Here is a 20,802-nt window from a genome sequence, read left to right on the forward strand (position 1 = left end):
CAGTCAGGCTTTAGATCGCATCATAGCACTGAAACCGCGCTCGTTAAAATTACAAACGACCTGATTATAGCATCAGATAAAGGTCACATCTCACTCCTGATCCTGCTTGACCTTAGTGCTGCGTTTGATACCGTAGACCATAACATACTTCTAGATCGCTTACACAATTATACCGGTATTGAGGGACAGGCACTACAGTGGTTCAGATCTTACTTGTCAGACAGACATCAATTTGTACATTTAAATGGAGAATCATCCAATCTAACGCAAGTAAACTATGGATTACCTCAGGGATCGGTTCTGGGACCCCTGCTGTTCTCCATATACATGCTGCTCCTGGGAAACATTATTAGAAAACATGGAATTAGCTTCCATTGCTATGCAGATGATACTCAGCTATATATCTAATCAAGACCAGATGATTCCTCCCAGCTATCCAAATTGGCAGAGTGCATTAAAGATATAAAACATTGGATGACCTGTAATTTCCTTCTTTTAAATTATAATAAAACAGAAATATTACTTATCGGACCAAAGACACGCAAACCAAATATTTTGGATTTTAATCTGCAAATTGAAGGCTGCACTGTTACTCCAACAAATACAGTAAAAGATCTAGACGTTATATTAGACAGAAACCTGTCATTTAGAAATCACATCTCAAATGGCACAGAAACAGCCTTTTTCTACCTAAGAAATGTTGCCAAGTTACGAAATATTCTGTGTGTTGCTGATGAGGAGAAGCTTATTCATGCATTTATAACCTCAAGACTTGACTACTGTAATGCGCTACTTAGTGGATATGGTTTAGCCCCTACCTACCTAACAGAGCTTCTATCACACTACAACCCATCACGCTCTCTAAGATCTCAAAACTAAGGACTTTTGATAACAGCTAGAATAACTAAATCCACTGACCATCCCAGCAATTCAACTTCCAGCCAATGGAATCCCCTGTTTTTTTTATTTAATCCTGTAAAGCTTTGCACAATGCACATTGTGAAAAGCGCTATATAAATAAAATTGGATTGAATGTTAAAGCCCCAAAAATCTGATATACTAATTTTTTTTTAAAGGATTTGTAACATAGCATAATACAATATAAAATATAGATTTTCATATTTACTGAGCTTGGGCACCCCTGTGCTACAGTGCGATAAGAAGCATGTGCTGTCTTCTTCTTCTTCTTAAAGTTTTGGCCTCTGCCCCTCAACATGTCTGTGCATGGCCCTGGACAGCTGTACTAACTTAATTGTCATGTGCAGATAAACAGATGTTGCCACTCGATGTGATTATCCAATGATGGCTTTTAAGATAAATACAATATATTTTCAAACTGTTGTTGTAACTTGTTATGACACATTTATTCAACAGAAATGTGTATTTTAGTTTTAAGTTAAATCATAAAGATGATCTTGCAATGTTACAAAGAAAATTTCTAAGTTTTCCTAACAATACAATGACATGTTTCCGTGGCTGCTGGCTTATCTGAATGGACAACGGCAAGAGGTTTTAAAACATTGCCATTATGGATTTCAGTCACCAGAACATTTGAAAAGCTACTGACACTACTGGAACTTCAAAAGGGACGGGTTCTTTGGTGAGATGAAACTAAAAAAAAGAGTTTTTTAGCAACAAACTAAAAAAATGTGGCGCACACAGGGATAAAAAGTACCCCATGTGTTAAGTTAAATCTACTGCAGTATCTTTAATGTTCTTTAAGTTCCCAGACCGCTAAAGAATGAGTGAAGGAGAAGCACTTAACATCATAGTGATAGTGTGTGTATTTTGCACTTGAAAAGTGTCCTCTGCATTTAACCCATCCGTGGTGAAGAGTGAACACACACACAGTCGTTTCCTGCGACCTTCGGGTTAAACGTCCAGCTCTTAAACCATTAGGCCATGACTGCCTTTTCCAGTAAAACAGGTTTTATTCCCCCCTCATTATTCATGACCATTGATTCCACTGCCTTTTATTTCAGCAAAAGATTGTGTGCCTTTGCTCCGGTTCCAGTTTGGACTATGTGTGTGCATCCGCTAAAACCATCAAGTCTATAGTCTTGAAAACGTTTTTTTTTTTAAATGTGGATAAACTGGCAATATAGCTTCTTTTGTTATGTTCAGGGTAACACTTTAAAAAGAAAAACTAAATTGACAACAACCCAAAATCACAACAACATTCATTAAACCATTTCTAATTTAATAAGGCATTTTTGTTCATACATGTGACATACAAAATTCATACTCCGTCCTTAACTTCATTGTTAACCAAAGTATGCCGTTTATTAATGAAATAAAGTGATATAGTGAAGCCATAAAAAACTTTATGCCAAACAATTGGACTTCACTGTGTCTGATTATTAGGACATAAAATGAAAAGTTTTAGACAATTGCATGTGGCAAAATCATGTAACAGTTGCAATGTGATATTGCAGTTCTTCAAAATTTGTAATAGTTTACAACAAAATAATTTGGTTTGTGGATTAAAGTCTTTAGGATTAAAATGCAAATTAAAATTAGCAGACAACAGAATTAGACACACCTGCTTTATAGCACTTTATACTCTCTCTCTCTCTCTCTCTGCATGGCAGGAGAGCAGACAGATTACCCCGACTCGCTTTTACGCCAAAAACAAGATGAGTATGAACTTCTCCAATCTTTACATTTGTCATTTTAAAGACTCCAGAATTAGGCAAATAGTATCATAGAATCTATAAAAGCGTTAAAACATGAGCACAAAAATGAATTGAAGAAATGAAGAATCAGATCTTTAGTTTGGACCCGTGTGAAATGGAACAAAATATCTTCAACATTTTGGTTTAGAATTCCAATTCATCAGCAAATTTGCTAAAAACTGAAGTGGATGTGTATATGCTTTCACACTCAAGTGAGCACATAAAACCATCAGCTGTTTGGTGTGGGTGATAAGTGTGTTACTCTTGCTTCACATCTCCGGTGAGACTTCTCTTCACACGTGAATACGGGCTAAGGTCTTCGTCCATGATGAAGTCATACAGAACCTTCACCCATGATGTGTAACACGGAAGATCTGTGTAGTATTCTGCTGCTATTTTCTTCACCTGGTGAAAAGAACAGGGTACAACATCTTAGAAAATAGGCCGATGACCATGAAAAAAAACAATCACCATAAGAAAAACGGCAGATTTTACAATCAGACAACTATCATCACTACAACATGTGGCGAGCGTGCCAATGGCCAATCAGCGTCGCCATGGAAACGGCTCATAAAGCCACAGCACCTGAGATTTTTAAAACTAGAAAAAAAATGTGCTGAATACAAGTGAATTAAGCAAAACAGGTGGAATTAACATTTGTTAGAAACGTGGAGCCAGGCGTGAGTTGACAGGTTGCATTCATGCGTCAAGCCTCCTTCATATTGCCAGATGCACCTGTGGAGACTTGCGGTGTAGAGACGACTGCAGTCTAAACCAACATTATGAAACAGACTGTGTATGCGAGACAGGTTTAAACGGGCGAGGATGACACAGACTGTGTGACACGGTTGGCTAGGCCAGTGCTGATTGGTCAAAACAGAGGTTGTTTAACTTATCAGTTTCCTCACCCTCGAGTTGATCCATTCTGATGAACACAGAGATGCTTATAACCAAACAGATCTTTGACTCCATTGACTCATTTTGAAGAATGTAGGACAGCAAACAGTTCTGAGGAACTTTTGACTACAATTGTCAGTTTTTCTACTATGGGAGTCAATGGGGTCCAAGAAATGTTTGGTTTCAAGCATTCGTCCAAAAATCTTTCTCTCTGTTCAACTAAGAAAAAAAGTATTCATACAGATTTGGAACAACAAGAGACTGAGTAATTTATGACAGAATTTTTGGATATCTCTTTAAACTAGAAAAATGTTAAGTTATATATTAACCAGAATGAATGTAAATATCTTTTAATAATCTTATGGAGAATGACAATATCAGTCATGGACACTTCTTTTCCCCCCGATTGTCATTTGAGAATCTAGTAGAACGTCCAACAGAACATCAAAATTTTGTCTCAGACAAAGCGGGACGCAGACAAAATAAAATGATGCTTTGTACGAGGCAGATGATACAATGATGCTTATTATGATACTTTTTGTATTACCAGTTATATGTTTTATAATTCAAATCTTTACTGCCATGTTTCAGTGGTTTCGTGAGATGGACCCAAGCAGTGTGTACCGCTGACAACAGCTAGATGTAAAACAGGTGTCAAATCTGTGACCGAACTTGCAACTAAACATTATATGTGTTAGTGATTCTTCTAGTTATTTCAGAGAGGGATAGGGTTAAGAAGCACACACAGAGGTCAGCATCTGACCGTTGCATGTATCAACACTAGGGGTGTGATGGGACAGTAACCCCACAAGTTCCTTCATGAAAAGGAAACTTTTACACTTAATAAAACAATAAAACCTTTTTATCCAACTTAAAATCCCAAAAGCAGATGTAATCTCAGTTCCCTGATAAAGGGAACGAGACGTTGTGTTGAGACTGACAGAATGGGCCTACCATTACCTTAGGGGCGCCCCGCCCCGCCCCGCCCCTCCAACAGCACCCCGCCTCCCTTGAAGATCAAGTCCTTTAAGGTAACCTTTCCTATAGAACATGTCTTTACCTTGTTCTTCTATTAAACAAACTAAATAGCATTATGGTATTTATTTATTTTACACGGCAGCATGTCATTTCTGGCTCGCGCATTTACAATTCTCTGCTCTGCGCATTGAGTTCTGCCCGATGCATGTGCGCGCCCCTGCACAGGAAAGCACACTCCCACCAGCGGACAGAGACACGTGTGGGAAAGTATGTTGTGTCAACCACCTTAAAAGCAAACAGATACAAATATTTGCGTTTTTAGTAAAAATTGCTCCGAGTCAAAGTACAGCGCGTCTACATAACTGAGACGTTCACATCACACGCTCTCATTTATATGGATTGTGTTTTTCCGCTATATCTTCTAATATCTTTATTTAGCGCCAAACATGCTCCATTGGGACTCTTTCCGCTCCGCGAGCGCTGCTTCTCCTGTCAAAGATGCGTCTCATATAAAGACCTGCAGAGGTCAATATGTGGTGAGCAGGGCGGGACGAGAGCCGTGAGGGATAGATGCGAGACCGGTGCATGCACAGCTGACACTCACGTGACCGGTCCATCACGGCTCCCGTCCCGCCCTGCTCACCACAGACTATTTTACTGTGATGTTTAAGTAAACGATAATACATTAGTAGCCTAATAAAGTCTTTTTAGCGCTCAGTCAGTTTACTGTTTGCTATCTAGGTTTGTGACAGATTATAAACCTTAACGTCTTGCATCTACATTTAGGATTTAAGATCTTAATCATATTAATAGCATTAATAATCAGCATGTAATGAGCATTTCATAAGAAATCATGTTTTAATGAGAGATTATTGTAGTATGAATGGCATTAAGGCTTCTTGTAAGTACTTCTGCTCATGATAAATTCATTTCACTCGTGACATTTTGTTGTCAGTAGTTTTTTAAATATGAAAATATGTCACTAGGACTTCACTTTAGCACCAGAGCCTTCAACACATTTCCTCAGTTACCAGGCCTTCTATTATTCACACATACTGTGGGTATAGAATATGAAATAAATGGTCTGATAAAACATAAGATATATTTTTTTATAAACAGATTGGACTGGGCTCAACCGATTAAATATCATTTATTCAGAAAGTGTTGTCTGGACCTCCGGCACAAATATAGAGACCCCCTCCCAAAGCTGTAGACCTAGGAGAAACACTGATCGGTTCATGTGATCATGATGAGAGGCTCTTACTAGAGGTCTGCACAGGTCCAAAAATGTGGATCCGAACCCGAAGGGATTGTGCTACAAAGACCCGACCCGACCCGTCCAATTATTTGAAAGTTGAACCAAAACCGTTATAAAGCTCCTCACTACTTGAGTGAAATTTAATCAATCAGACGACGACCTCCAACGTGCTGAAGTGTTTCCAAAAAAAGTGTGCCAAATGCATCAGACGTTCAGCCAATGGAGAATAGCTGCTTTGTAACAATGAAAATTGTAAAAAGCGTTTTATAAATAATATTTGTCTGTGTAAATTCTAAATTAAATACAGAAGAATTGTCATTAAAGTTACATTAAACACATTGAATTCCTCATTTCTCCATGTTTGATTAACATTAGTGACAGCAGTCACACAGCAGGTTTAAGAATGCTGCCCCTTTAAGAGCGGTCTCTCTACGCTCTCTTCTCCTATTCTCATAACTCTATGCATTCATTTAGGATTTTATTTAACACGTTGTGTTAATCGGTTAAAGAAAATGCATGTAAATAATATATTTTTTATATTTTTTCTCTTTATATTTGTCAAAAAAGACAAAATGACCCTGCTTGAATATATGTGACATCAAGTGAGATTTAAATGAAATGTAATATAAATGTAAGTAGTCAGATAACGTTGCTTTTACGTCTGTTCAATCTGGAGAGATGTCATATTCGCATAAGACATAGACAGTTATTGGGTAGTCAAATAAATGCGGAACAGGTATGTTTTGAGTTGTGACCTTAATGTTATTATCTGTTCATATCCACCTGTACATTAATGTTCATAGTATATAGTCATCTGTATATATTGTTCATAGTATATACCTACTGTCATATTTTCATAGAACACACCTACTGCAAAATATTTTTATAGTCCATGCCCACTGTATTATATTCTCTCATTGTACTCTGTATTTATTCTAACTGTATATCCTGCACTTGCTAACTGCACTTCTGGTTAGACCTAAACTACATTTAGTTACACTGTACTTGTATATGTGTTATGACAATAAAGTTTAATCTAATCTAATCTAATGTAACTCTACAGCCTTGCTTCATTTAGTATACGTGGAATCATGAATACGCAAATGAGTCCCCGCCTCCTGGCGATCACGTGAGCTCAGACCGTTGATTATAGCTACATAGATGCTTGATTAGACGTGTAAACAGCACATGCACATGTTGCCGAAGCAGATCTAAAACAGCAGCGATCTTCTCACTGCCGAGTCTTTGCTCCATCCTTACGTATCTATGGCTTACAGGGTTATGATGTAAACAGAGGCCTTCCTAAACGGTCTTTGAAAACAATACTCTGCAATGATTTAAAATGTTGATGTTTAATGAATACATTAAAAACTTGAAATTTCACCTCAGGGGGGCTTCAATTATCAGTGGATTATGTATGGCAAAATATTAGCGCGACTGTTTTCTGTTTTATATATATATCAAATGAAAACTGGAAATCTTACCATTGGTAGTCGGCATCCTGGAATGCTGGGGAAATCATGGTGCTCATTGTGGTAGCCAACATTAAAAGTGAGCAGGTTGAGTGATCCATAATAGGAATATGTCTCATGGCCTTTGAGGAACATATAGTGCTCTGCAATGAAGTGTCCTGAAATGGGATGAAGACCCATCCCTAACATTGACCCCATCATCATGTAGACCACAGGCTTAACTCCCCAGATCCAATAGAGGAGGGCATTAAAGGTGAACTGTATAGCCACATTAACCAGCTCCAGTTGACTTATGGGTTTGGGGTTGATGCACAACGGACGGATGGCATAGAACATTGGCTGAAACATTATCCAGATAAGCTTGCGCAAACGAGTGCAAAAGAACCAGCCCTCAAAATCGGTGGGTATGTCAACATCCACACCATCCCCACCCAAGTAGCGATGGTGGTCCAGATGGTAGCGCTTAAAGGATGCAGAGTAGGGCAACCCGATAGGAAGATTGGCGAAAATGGCAAACCAGCGGTTCCATTTCGCATGGTTGTTACCAAAAGCGGCGTTGTGAGTGATTTCGTGAATAGCTAGAGTCATTGAATGGTTTATGCAACTTCCAAATACATATGTCCAGAAAAACACCCATTTCCAGGGCAAGTCTTTCACCAAGTAGAAGGCCAAAAACTGGACAGCAACCATCGTACAGACTATCCATTTCAGCCTGGTGTCAGGCCCCATCAGGGACTTGATCTCTGGATATTTAGCTGTTGAAACATAAAAGTAAAAACACATTGGTTAACTATCTTGATGAGACTTTTTTAAAGAAATCCTCAATGAAATATATAGGGGAAAATAGTCTTTTATTCACCTTAACACAAAAGACGTAGGCATTATAAAATCAACTTGTACTTTATGAAACACATAAAACTTCTATTTGAATCAATAATTAATTGTAATATTCAGTAATAAACAATATGTAAACAAAACATTTTAAAATGATGTCATTTTAGTTATCCTGTTTATGTACATTTTACTCTCATAGGTTTTGCTCACATAAAGTTTTTTCCCCAAGTTGTTTTTCCTCATTATCAAGGCCATACAGAATCTGGAGACTTCATGTTAATTCTGCACTACAATTAGGAAAAAGATGTCTTTATATTTGTCCACAAATATAATTGTTTGGTGAAATCGTCTTAAACTGCTGCCTGTGTATTCTGTATATTTGAATGCAGTTGATTTAAAAAGAGACAGAGAAGGTTTGTTAATGATTGATGTCAACACAACGGTTTCAACTCTGAACACACCAGACCACACATGTACTCTCAATTCATTCTCTAGTCTCTCATTCGCTAGAGCACATCATGGGGTCGGGAAGGGACAGCTCTCTCTCTCTCTCTCTCTCTCGTTGGCATTCCATACACTGGATTGTTTTTTTAAAGTGTGGCGCTTCCATCGGAAATCATTTAAAACGAGTACATTTGCATGGTTGACAATGGCAATCTCTGCAAAAATATCACTGTCAAATGCAACGGTTTGAGTTGCAGTCTGGAGCCCTGGTGGCACAGCATTTCACAACAGATCTTTGTGCAACTGTAAACCAGTCTATTTCGTTCATTCTGTTTCTCACTTCATTCCCAACATCTGAATTTTGCACTCGGGAAACACCACTAAAACCTTTTATCTCATTGGTTAGTTCCAGAGGAAAAAATGTGCCTACTCTCCATAAAAAACCAACACAAACAAAGAAATGGTCTGCATGTAAATGCTTGTCGCTGGTTTGAAAAGGACCTTAGTTGAACGCGATGCTCAATTGACATGACAAAGAAACATGTCCATACGGGTATATCTACTGTAACAGACAAACATGAGTAAGCTTGAAGACAGAAATTGCTCAACATTTGTACAATTATCCTGAAGCGTTAAAGTGTTGTTTAAGCAGTACCCAATGGTATTTTACGTCAAGTGTAAATCTAATGTTTTATTCTCTGTTAAAGTGTTGTTTTAATACACAGTATCTCACAGCAGTAAGTACACCCCTCACATGTTTGTAAATATCTTTTCATGTGACAACACTGAAGAAATGACACTTTACTCCAGTGTAAAGTAGTGAGTGTACAGCTTGTGTAACTGTGTAAGTTTGCTGTTCCCTCAACACACAGCCATTAATGTCTAAACCGCTGGGAACAAAAGTGAGTACAAGCCTAAGTGAAAATGTCCAAATATTTTGTGTGGCCGCCATTATTTCACAGCACTGCCTTTGCCCTCTGTGCCATGGGGTTCACCAGAGCTTCACAGGTTGCCATTGGAGTCGTCTTCCATGACGACATCACGGAGCTGGTGGATGTTAGAGACCTTGCGCTCCTTCACCTTCCGTTTGAGAATACCCCACAGATGCTCAATAGGCAACAAACTGTTTAAACCTACCTTGGCTTTCCAATTCAGATTGCCATGACGCATTTCTCTAAACGGCCACAAGATGGTGGAGCTTATCGGTAAATCAGATAAATACAGATACCCAATGATGGGAAATTGATTCTACGATTTGAGCCGGAGGACAAATTATTTGATATGCGAGACATTTCAAGTGAAAGCAACTTGAAAGTCTCCCAAAACGGGAGGTAGCAGCGCATAACGTCAAAAGCGTGAAAAGTGTCCAGTTAATACCCAATAAAATAAAATAGGACCTTTCATTTTGCTTTAATGGGTAACACTGTTAACAATTAAATATATACTTTTTCGACAAGCATAATTTCTGTTGGTTCAAATGAATTGAGATTTCAGTCTCTCTATTTAGCACCAATCAATAACAAAGCTCGGCCTCTTTTTTAATAAGCAGAACCAAATCTGCCGTCATCAAATCACTTCATACCCGTCAACATTTGGACACCCAAATCCAGGACACCAGCTGAGGCACCCTCCGTTATAAATCTTGAATTACTTTATATCTAACTGAACATAACTTTCATGTCAAATTCTTAAAGCGGCTGTTTTCAAAGCTTTGATTATGTTTTTTGGGTGTTTAACAAAGGATGTTAATGTGTCTTGTTTATATTTCACATATTTGAAGTCTGTTGTTGACCGTCTTCTCATAAAACTCTGAGTTTTTTCTGGTTTGTATAAAGTCCCTCCTCACAAAACACTCTGATTGGTAAAACTGAACCAGTCTGTCGTGATCGGTTCCCCCCTTACAGCGTGTGTCTGAAGATGTCCCGACCATACCATGCGATTGGTCGGTCCCCCTCGCAGGGCACGTGTTGGCTTTTAGCAATAAATAGTAACAGTGGTGTCAACTTCACTTTATCAGGTAAAAACATGCGGATCGATCGATCTGCTAGGGCATGTGCAAAGTCATTCTTTGTTAGATATTGTGATTGTTTTCCTACTATGGTGAGGGAAAAACCACCGGAACCAATTGGTGTCAGACCGGTTCTATTAACACTAATAACAGAAGCGTTAGCTTTGCGTTTTCATAGTGGACCCAATTTGGATTATAAAACAAGCAGATTGACCAGAAGACATGTGCAAGCCGGACTTTTAAGAACGTTTCATAGAAGTGTTTAGTGGTATGAGCGCACACACACAATATCAGTGTATTACACAGCCGATGTTAAAGTCATGGAAGCTGTTATTTGACCGTTGGTTATTGAATGTGTGGAGCTGAATTCTTATCACCAGCTGTAGGACTGTGATGAAAGTGAAAGTAGTTTAGCGTGTAGCTCAGTCAAATGGTTATAATCTCTTGAGAACCAAACACTACTCCAGCGGCTCTTCCTCTTCTCCAAGAAAGGCCTTGCCCTTTTTTTGGCATATTCCTTTGGACGGAGGTTATCCAGAAAATTTGAAATAGTGAAATCATGACCCGGGAAGTAAAGGGCCGTAGCCCGATTCCAGCCGTTCTCTGTAGTCCTTGAAAAGCTAATTCTGTTAAAGACAGCTTGGCATTGAACTTTGAGCTTGATCATTTCGCAGATATTATTTATGCTCCAACAGCAACATTACACAATGACGAAAGGTTGAAAATTGGCATCACAGGGAATGGCGCCTTTAAATGTAAATCAATATGTTTATTCAAATAAATAAGACAGACTGTTTAATGCAGCTTACAGGGTCATGAATCCATAAATGCAGGGCTTCAGACAGCGACTAAATGGTCGCATTTTGTGACCAGTTTTTGAGACAGCGTAAGCGTTTTTTCTAAGTACTCGAGCATGTGCGATGTTTTCGTCCATTTGTTATATGTCATGTGAAAAGATGAGTAGATTGCCAAGATCTTACAGCAGTCTGATGGTGAATGAAGCCACAAAACCTCTGCATCCCACTTCAACCGGATAGACTTGAGCTTTCCATCCTCGTTGTTGAGCGTCTGTTGCCAGTTCTATGTAGCTGTGCAGTTTCTTACGCTCATAGGCCTCTTCTGTTGAATTCTCCCATGGGACTGTGAGCTCTATGATGTAAGCAGACTTCAATGAAGGGGACCAGAGTACCAAGTCTGGCCTAAGGGTGATAGCTGCAATCTCAGGTGGAAAGATTAGTTGCTGGCCAATATCGACTAGGATCTTCCAGTCGCGGGCCATGGCTAGTCTCCCGCATCAGCTCATTATGTGATCACATCCTCGCGAAGAGCGCTCCATTTCACATGATCCGCACAAGCCCCAACAAAACCACAAGATTCTTTTTCAAACAAAGAGGAAAGTTTTACATTCCGTTTAAAAAGAAATCACCACTCCGAAGAAAAGTGTTTGACTGCATCACGTGGAGCGCACTCTTTCTGTCCTTAGTGTTTACCATGGTGTTATAAACGTGTAGTAACCATGGTTTTTGGGCAAAGTTTTAGTCAGAGCTCTTGTTATTCTTAATTTTCAACATATTTTTCATGTTGACACCAGACATGTGTATATATATATATATATCAGTTATCGGTCTACTTGTTATAATGGATATCGACATCTGTGCTGAAAAACGCATATCGGTCGACCCCAGTTAAAAAGGATCCACGGAAGAATTCAGAATACACGATTATATCTGTTATTATCTTACATTCGGACTTTTCATTGCTGTGTAAATGAGTTTGGTTTAAATGAACCCCAGACTTTTGAAAACTTTTTATAATAATAAACTTTCCTTGACATACTGATTCAACAGCCCTAAAAATAAACCCATTGCATTTAATATCCAGTTTCAGTTACTCACACAAGGTTGATCTATATGAATAGCATGGTGTACGTTACTGTGTGAATAATAATCTGCAGTGAATCTCCTACACAATGTATGTGAACACAAGCTTTGTCATGTGACACCGTCTCTCCTCTTGCCCCACACACATCATTACATGTAGAGTCGCTAATAACTGTTTGGAGATCAGTGAGCTGTGTCCAGTGAATCGTCCTCACACTGGTCAGTGGTCGTCGGAGGCCGCGTCCAGTGTGCAGTGTAACTTCTCGTAGTCTAGATAGGGAACATGTCGGGGAGTGGCCCACATATAACGGTCATGCTCATTACATCTAGAATCTGACGAACACTGGACGTTTCGGTTACACACAAAGCATTTCACAACTTTAACGTTACAAGTGAACGCGATTAGAGAAAATAAGCAGCGCACGCTTGAGCTCTCATCGCGTAACTTATCTCAGTAACAGTTACGCAAACCAAAGCGACTAAACCAAGCCACGCTGCTGGTCTATGCGTGTTAATGTGACGTCATCTGGTTATATATGATGGGAGAAATATATATATATATATATATGAGCGTGAAGCGGAAAAAGACTCACCCAGTATCTCTTTCCTGCGATCCGCATGAGGCTGGTCTGAATAAACCCACTCAAAGTCCTCGCGAACTACTCGATTGCCCATCTCTCGCTGCGTGACTTCAACGGTTATATTCGTGTGGAAGTGTTTGGGAATAAAAGCGATAATTTCACGCGAATCTAAGTGCGACTGACGCACATCATCGCTCAGCGATCTTTCAGTTTCTGAAGAGAACGGACGGACGCGACGCTGAAGTGGGCGGAGCAACTGGGGTGGCGTCAGCGCGTACAACGCCAGCTGTTCGTGGCGTGCGTCACATCAGCCGCTGTCACAGTTTCAGAAATACATGAAAAAGTTCATTATTTTTTATTATTTAATTAAAGAAAATCCAACTTTCTTACATTAAGATTCATTTCACCCGAAGTGAATTATTTCAACAGTATTTTAATTTTATTTTTGATGGTTACAGTTCAGGTAAAAACATCTCAAAAGATCATTAATAAAAACACAACAGAAATGTTCAAGATCTCCAAAGTATTTGTAAAATTTCAGGTTCCTTTCGAACACTTTATGTGTTTTGGATCACAATTAAAATCTCAAATCATAAATAGGATGGATGTTGAGATCTTGGAGCACAAAAACAAGACACAGAGAGACATGGAGCTTTTGAACTCATTTCTTTTAGAAGGTACCAAAAGACATCTGTCAGGCTTCATATGTCCAGGGATTCACAGAATGACCAATAAGGTACAGCATTGTAAACCAAAGAATGTTTAGTTTAGAGGGGATCCCCTCCTCCACGACGACAGCCAGAAGGAAATCCCCTCCTCCAACTCTCAGGAATGAGTTTAACTTCAGGATTCATTATTTTAAGGGCTTGTATTCATTTAGGCAGAAATTAAATCTAACAGTATGTTCAATGGTCTCAGTCGGAAGCGATCTGCTTACGTATTTCTCAGGGGGGCGGAAAAGCTTCCGGGTCCATAGCAAATGTGCTTTACCAGCACTCGTTTGTGAGGGAATTAACGTGTAATATAGATGAGTGAAATACATCGTATTAGCTGTCCATGTATTTTTAAACGTATAGTTGAAAGTACTTCTCCATTTTACTAGACAAGGTGGAAGCTTACAGTCTCACAATGCTGACAGACATCGTTTATTATAATACGGCGAAATTTATGCAAGCATTATTATATAGTGTTCAGGGTTGACATATTCAAAGTTTCGTGCATGGTCTTGGACTTGACTGCAGCCCTGTGTCCATGTTTAAAACAGTCTATGATTGTTGCCCTTGTGTTGCTCTGATTGCTTCCATTGTTCTGCCTAATTTCAACAAAAAGTCTTTACTTACGATGATTGGCACAAACAAATGTGATAAACCACCAACAGGTACAATACAACAACAAACAAATTCGCAAAGCAAAACAAGTAACAGGCAGAGTTAAACAGGTAACGGGAATAAGAAAACAACATCAACGTCAAGACCAGACAGTGAATGCATAGCGAGAGTGAGTATTTAAAGAGTCCAGTTAGGAGTGATAGTTGATAAGATGGCTGACTGGTGCAAGGGATGTTGGGAAACGTAGCCCGTTTCGTACGTGTTGACAGGAATGGTGACAATAGCACAATCACAATCTTTTTTTACATTCAATTTAAACTCTGTCAAACTCGCTGGTGTGAAGCAAAATGTGACTTGACCTACACACAACCGTAATCATACTTCAGACTTTATTCTGTCATATGGTCTTTGGGACCGCAAACGTCTGCAGAGAGTGGTGAAGACTGCTGAGAAGATCATCAAGATTCCACAGAAGAGCTGCATCCATCATGAAAGACCCCCGACACAGACTGGTCACACTCCTACCCTCAGGACGGAGGTACAGGAGTGTCAATTGCAGGACTTTCAGATTAAGGTCTTCCCCTCAGCTAGTAGACTCTTAAACAGGTAGCTAGCTAGTGGACTTACCCATCTCAGAGAACAGTCGGTCCAGTTGTTTCATATTTGCTAATATTACTCACGTAGCCTCATCTCATTTGCACTTCTGTTACTCTTACTGCTGCTATTGTTGCACATGATACTGCACTATTGTTGTACTAAACATCTTAGAAAGAGAAGTTTCCTAAATCATAAACATGTCTATGTGATGTCTGACAGTTTGTCACTACTTTAAGCCACGTTCAGTCGTTTCTTGTCATGGTTTTCCAGGTGAAGATACTTGTCATGAAACTTAGCTTGTTGAATTAATGTTAAGGGGCTTATCAGATCACATGTACATGGAGTGCTTTGTGTAGTTAAATCTGTCTTTTAATATCACTACATTCATCCATTAAACCAAGTTAAGCTGTTTCCTTATAATGGACAACTATGGGGGAGAAAACATTTAACATACAATTATTTACTTTATCTGTAAATTAAATCTTTTGACAGCAGCTAGTGTTTATTACAAGGAAGGTTTGACAGAAATGTAGTTTTACTGGTCGTCTTTTAGGTATATTAAGTGTTTTTCGCATCAAGTGTTTTACTATGTCCCATGTGATGAGGTGTCAGCAGGTAAGTAAAGCCAACAGATAAGCATATTCAACGGTCAAAGTACATAAACAATTAACTTTATTTAACACGTATTGATATCCAACGGGTAAATACCTCACTTTTATCGCTTTCCCGCACACAACTCCTTCCTGGTGGAACATTCTTCCTAACTCGGTCCGGTCAACCACATCTCTTCTGTGAATACTTCACTGACAAATAAAAAATAAAAGTACACCAACCCTCTCTCTTCTCTCAACAGGTCTCTTGTTGAAACTAATATCTTTGTATGGGCACCTATTGTAGGCTACTATTGCTCTTGTGTGAGAGATCACTTATTGCTCCCTGAACTCTCTGTAAGTCGCTTTGGATAAATGTAAATCTGCTCTTGCAGGTGAGAATGACGGAAGGCAGACCGGAGCCGGGTAAGTATGTTCATAAGACACATGAGGTGTGTGTGAACTGCTTAAGAAGGAGTCCTTGATGTGTGTGTGCAGGTGGTAAACAGAGAGTTCATGGTAAGTGTAGTGCAAGTCCTGAGTTGTGTCCCAAATGACGTACTATTTTTGGTCCAGCGCTTCCATTTTTCAGGTCCGTTACCGCCCCCCACATAAAAATGGGCTAAATGTCTTCATTATAAAATAAATAATTTATTATAATAGCATTTAAAATGTATGTCACTGAATTGTAGGGATGCACCGATACCAGTATCATGGGCCCAATACTAAGCTCATGTACTCGTAAAAATGCACCTTTACCTCATGTGACAGAAATTTGCTTTAAAAGCTTGTGAAAAGCACATTAAATTGTTCCTTGTTTCATAATGTGTTTAAGCTATAGTTGTTTGTTATTATGGAGCTATTCTGTTTTTATTAGTCTCACTGTGTTGTGAAAAGGTACAGGCATCAGTTTCAGCGAGTACCAGAAAACAAATATCGGTACCCGTACTCTGCCTTTAAAAAATGTGTGCATCCCGACTAAATGGGATAATCAGTAATGTCAATAAATTTATATTTGTTTTTTCTTCTGAAATAACAATAAAAATAAATAAAAAGGATGTCACTGAAAGTCAAATAACAGATTTGCTTGGCCAGTCAATGCGAATATTGCTTTACTTTCCCAAAGAGCAAAAACGATGTGAAGTAGAATGTTTGAACTTAATTTCAATGCTCTCCTGAATGCATAATAAAAACCTGCTTAGATTCACCTCACTTAAGTATGGTTAACTATAATTGTGTGTAAGTTCAAAGGCCTAAATGTGTGAGCCAGTGTGTATAATACAAGGTTTGTGTCAGGATGTGTCGAAAATAAAATAGACTTTGTTTAAATAATAAACCCGCAATGGGGCAAATAATAAACTAACAAGACTCAAACATAAAACTTCCCTCGAGGGGGCAAAACAAACAAGGTCCGAGCTAAGAGACGCGACCGGAGGACACGTGGCACAAAGTCAAAACAAAGGCCAAGTGTCTCCCCACAAACATAACAAACACAAAAGGCATGATACTGTCCACAGAGCCAGGAAACTATTGACAAGAACGGCTCATGACAGTTTGTCATTAATCATTTGTGTTCATAATAAGGGAAAAGAAAATTGTCTGACAAGAATAAACACATATTACAATTGGATGTATTTATTTTACAGGCTTACAAATAAGTATTTCATGCAAAATCCTGTTCATGCAAACTCAACTGTCATATAATGTACAATGAAAGGTGCAGATGTTACCCACAGCAAATGGAGAAATTTGTAGAACTGTTTGGATTTCAGAACGTTTCAGAACAGATTACCCATTTCATTTCTTTGACTCTCCATGGCCTTTTAGTTCACTGTTTGAAGGGGGTTTTTGGTCCAAATGTTTTGTACAGTCAAGGTGGTGCTTGCATCTTGGGGAGAATAAGAACTTATTTCTGTATTTTTCAATAATTGATTAAAGCCGACGTGGCTGCTGTGAAGAGGCGAGCACTGTGCTCGCACCTCGTGGTGCTCACTGTCGCGCTCAACATGATGAACGTGTGTGTGGTCAAAAACATTAAACCTATTTCCTGCCCTATTCCTCCTGATGCAGAACGTAATCTTTAGCAGGTAAATGTTTATTCTTGACTGGATATTTGGTGTAAACTTGCGAAGGCCCCATTGAGAAACGCTGCTATGCACTTAAACCATGAACTCGACCATCTATGAATTTGCAAAAGGTAGTATCGTCCAAATGGAATACGGTTTTATACGGTCCTCAACAGATTAAGATATTTACTTATTATATTTACAGCACATTAGCAATGATTTTATGGACTTATTTTTTAACAAAATTGAGGCTTTTCTAACAACATTGCAGCTGTGTAGCCGACAAATGAAGCATGTTTTAATACACTAAATACAACCACATGCAAACAGCTTCAGTTATTCACAGTAATTATACAGGAAAAGCTCTCGGAAATGATACAAAAATCATGTTTTTCATTCTCTCCTTTGTTTACTTCAGCCTTAATCTTTCTAGTAACCTCAGTACTGTTGACGTGAGATAGAGTATCGTGTAGAGACCATGCCATATACGCCTATGCTATAGTTGGGTGTAAGCTAATTTCATATACCCCCCACCACACTGGAGGGTTGAACCTCAAGTCACTAAAAGCCAAGATTCTTTTCATGACTCCATCCTACAGCATTCAACAACATCAAATGCACTTCATCCTTACAATAACATCTGCCATTCTGGTCATGTTCTTAAATTGAGCAGATTCTCTCTTTTATTCATGACAAATTTTCATTTTTCAACTATCCCTTTGCTTTTATCCGTTGTTTGGTTGAACAGAGAAAGTTATTTGGAATAATGCTTATAACCAAACAGTTCTTCGACCCCATTGACTACGACAGTAGGAAAAAATGACAATGGTAGTCAAACATAGGTGTAATTTGCAGGTGGACCGGTGGGACATGTCCCCACCACTTATTGGAAGAAACAAATCGAGTGTCTATTTACTGGGCAAGCCCGTTCTGTAAGCAGAGGCTATTTATACTAACTCCGCCCATCAGTTTCAGATAGACAAAATGTGAGAAAGGCTCACGAATATCAACTGTTCCAGTGGCGTAGAGCGTAAAGCATGTGTTACCTACTTCATGTCGTCGTGGGTTCAGGATTGCTGTTTGCTCAACTTTTTCCCACATCACATATTTGAAAATATTTGAAAATGGTCAATTCGTAATATTCATATATATTTGTCCTTATTGTTCTCGACATGAGGTTGCTATCGTCTATTGAAAGATTAATTAAAGTTTTATACTTGAAAGAAAACTCCAATAAATGGAAAAAGTCACAACTTTGTAATTCCATGAGTTCAAAACAAAATTTTGAAAGTTGGTTGTATATTTGTAGCCTATCTGGCAATGCCCATAGTAATAAGTGAAAGATATCATTTTTTCATCTGTTTCCCCTGTATACTTGAATGTTTGTCCTTATTAGCAGGGGCTTTCCCAACATCTCAATCCTTGACCCACCGACAGGTAATCTGTGTCAAACACCACATTTTTAATATGGGATAACACACATTAGTTTCAGTAGTTTTTATTTGATCACAAATTTATAACGTACAGCAAAAGCCATCCTAACATATAATAAGTTAGTAAATTTAGTTTATTTATCCACTGACCGAAAGAAAGGTTGCAGTGAGCTCACACTGACATAATAAGTCACAATTGGCATACAAAAAATAAATACATAATTCAATTAACTAATTTGATAAATAGGATTTATCCAGACCAACTGACTTAAGCAATTAATATCAGAAGAAATAGATTTAAAAAATGTAATTGCTTGAGGGATAAAAGAACATTGTCTCACACACCGTGGGACACAGTATTCTACCGTCGACCGGATGGCTATAAAATGTCTCTTATCTTTCACAATATTGTAAGCTTTATTCAACACTAACCCTAACAATTTACCTGCCAAACTCACATCTTTCCTTAGAATTTTCTTCTGTGCTTCTGAAGCATTGCCATACCAGCAAATTAAACCAAATGCTATAACACACTCATAAAAAATCTGTAACATTCCACTGTGGACGTTGAACACATCCCATTAAAGCTTATTATCCAACACCATGCCAAGGTATTTATAGTTTGTAACTGATTGTATTGGCTCTCCATTAATTGATGTCTCTAAAATCAATAACCATCTCTTTTGTTTTTGAAGTATTCAATGGAAGAATAGATTTTTTACACCAATTTAGTCCAAAACAGGCCCATGCTCTTCCTCTCCATCATAAGACTCACTATTGCAGTATCATCTGCATATTTAATAATGTATATTCTTAAAGGAATTTGAATAAGAATAAGTGTATAAGATAAAACGTAAAGGAGATAAAACGCGTCCTTGGGGTGATCCAATCGAGGTTATCACTTTATCAGAAATAGATCCTCCTAACTTAACCTGCTGGGTTCTAAGAATGAAAATCGGTCACCCACATAATCAATTTGTTCTCAAGTAAGAGTTCTCTTGCCAGAATATCTGCTAATATAGAAGGAGAAATATAGTTAAATGCTGATGAAAAGTCCACAAATAAATCATAAATAATACATCTTCTACCCCCCTAGAGGCTTGATATGCAAATAGCAAGGGATCAATAAGACTCTTCATCAGTTAGGATGCAAGTGCTATTGGTCGAAAGTCGTTTAATCCTGAAGCTCTAGAAACTTTTGCCACTGGAACTATTGTAGATGTTTTCCATAGAGCAGCTATATTATAAGATGCTCTAAAACATATAAGACTGGCGCTAATCGAATAGCACAATATTTTAGAACGTTACCGCGTAATTTATCCGAGCCTGGACTTTTACGAGGATTACATTTCTTTGAGGTCTGACTGACCTCCAATTCATCAATATGAAACCCAGCAGAAGAGAGGAGAACGCCATCACTGGGTGCATTTTCAAACACGCCTGCAATGTTGTTATACCATCATTGTCCCACACATTTTTCGCGCTCTTGACGCCAATGAATATTCCCAACGAGTTATTGCAGAAACTATTTATTAAAGTATTGTTTGTGTCGTCTTTGTCCCCACAACTTTTCAAAACAAAGTTACGCCACTGTAGTCAAAAATATATAAATACATTTTTCCGACTATGGTAGTCAATGGGGTCCAAGAACTGTTTTGTTATAATCATTCTTCCAAATATCTTTCACGGTATTCATCAGAAAAAAATAAACAGATTTGGAACGGCTCTGGGGTGAGTAAATGATGACAAAGTTTAACCTCA

General features: G+C 38.5%; 1 protein-coding gene across 1 annotated transcript; it reads right to left on the reverse strand.

The window, feature by feature from the left end:
- Positions 1–2,173: 2,173 nt before the first annotated feature.
- Positions 2,174–13,261, reverse strand: degs1 (delta(4)-desaturase, sphingolipid 1). The gene is made up of 3 exons (XM_079472896.1): positions 13,040–13,261; positions 7,293–8,035; positions 2,174–3,080 (listed from the first exon to the last, which is right to left on the reverse strand). The coding sequence occupies exons 1-3, from the start codon at positions 13,119–13,121 to the stop codon at positions 2,934–2,936; spliced, it is 972 nt and encodes a 323-aa protein (XP_079329022.1). The 5' UTR covers positions 13,122–13,261; the 3' UTR covers positions 2,174–2,933.
- Positions 13,262–20,802: the final 7,541 nt, after the last annotated feature.

Source organism: Barbatula barbatula, assembly GCF_947034865.1.
Source record: "Barbatula barbatula genome assembly, chromosome: 14".
Lineage (NCBI taxonomy): Eukaryota > Metazoa > Chordata > Actinopteri > Cypriniformes > Nemacheilidae > Barbatula > Barbatula barbatula.

Excerpts from the sequence above, each read along its gene's own strand:
- degs1 (XM_079472896.1), bottom strand. The coding sequence starts at position 13,121 with ATGGGCAATCGAGTAGTTCGCGAGGACTTTGAGTGGGTTTATTCAGAC. Across the intron at positions 8,036-13,039 it reads TCGCAGGAAAGAGATACTGG|CTAAATATCCAGAGATCAAG; the intron begins GTGAGTCTTTTT and ends ATGTTTCAACAG. Across the intron at positions 3,081-7,292 it reads CAGGATGCCGACTACCAATG|GTGAAGAAAATAGCAGCAGA; the intron begins GTAAGATTTCCA and ends TCTTTTCACCAG.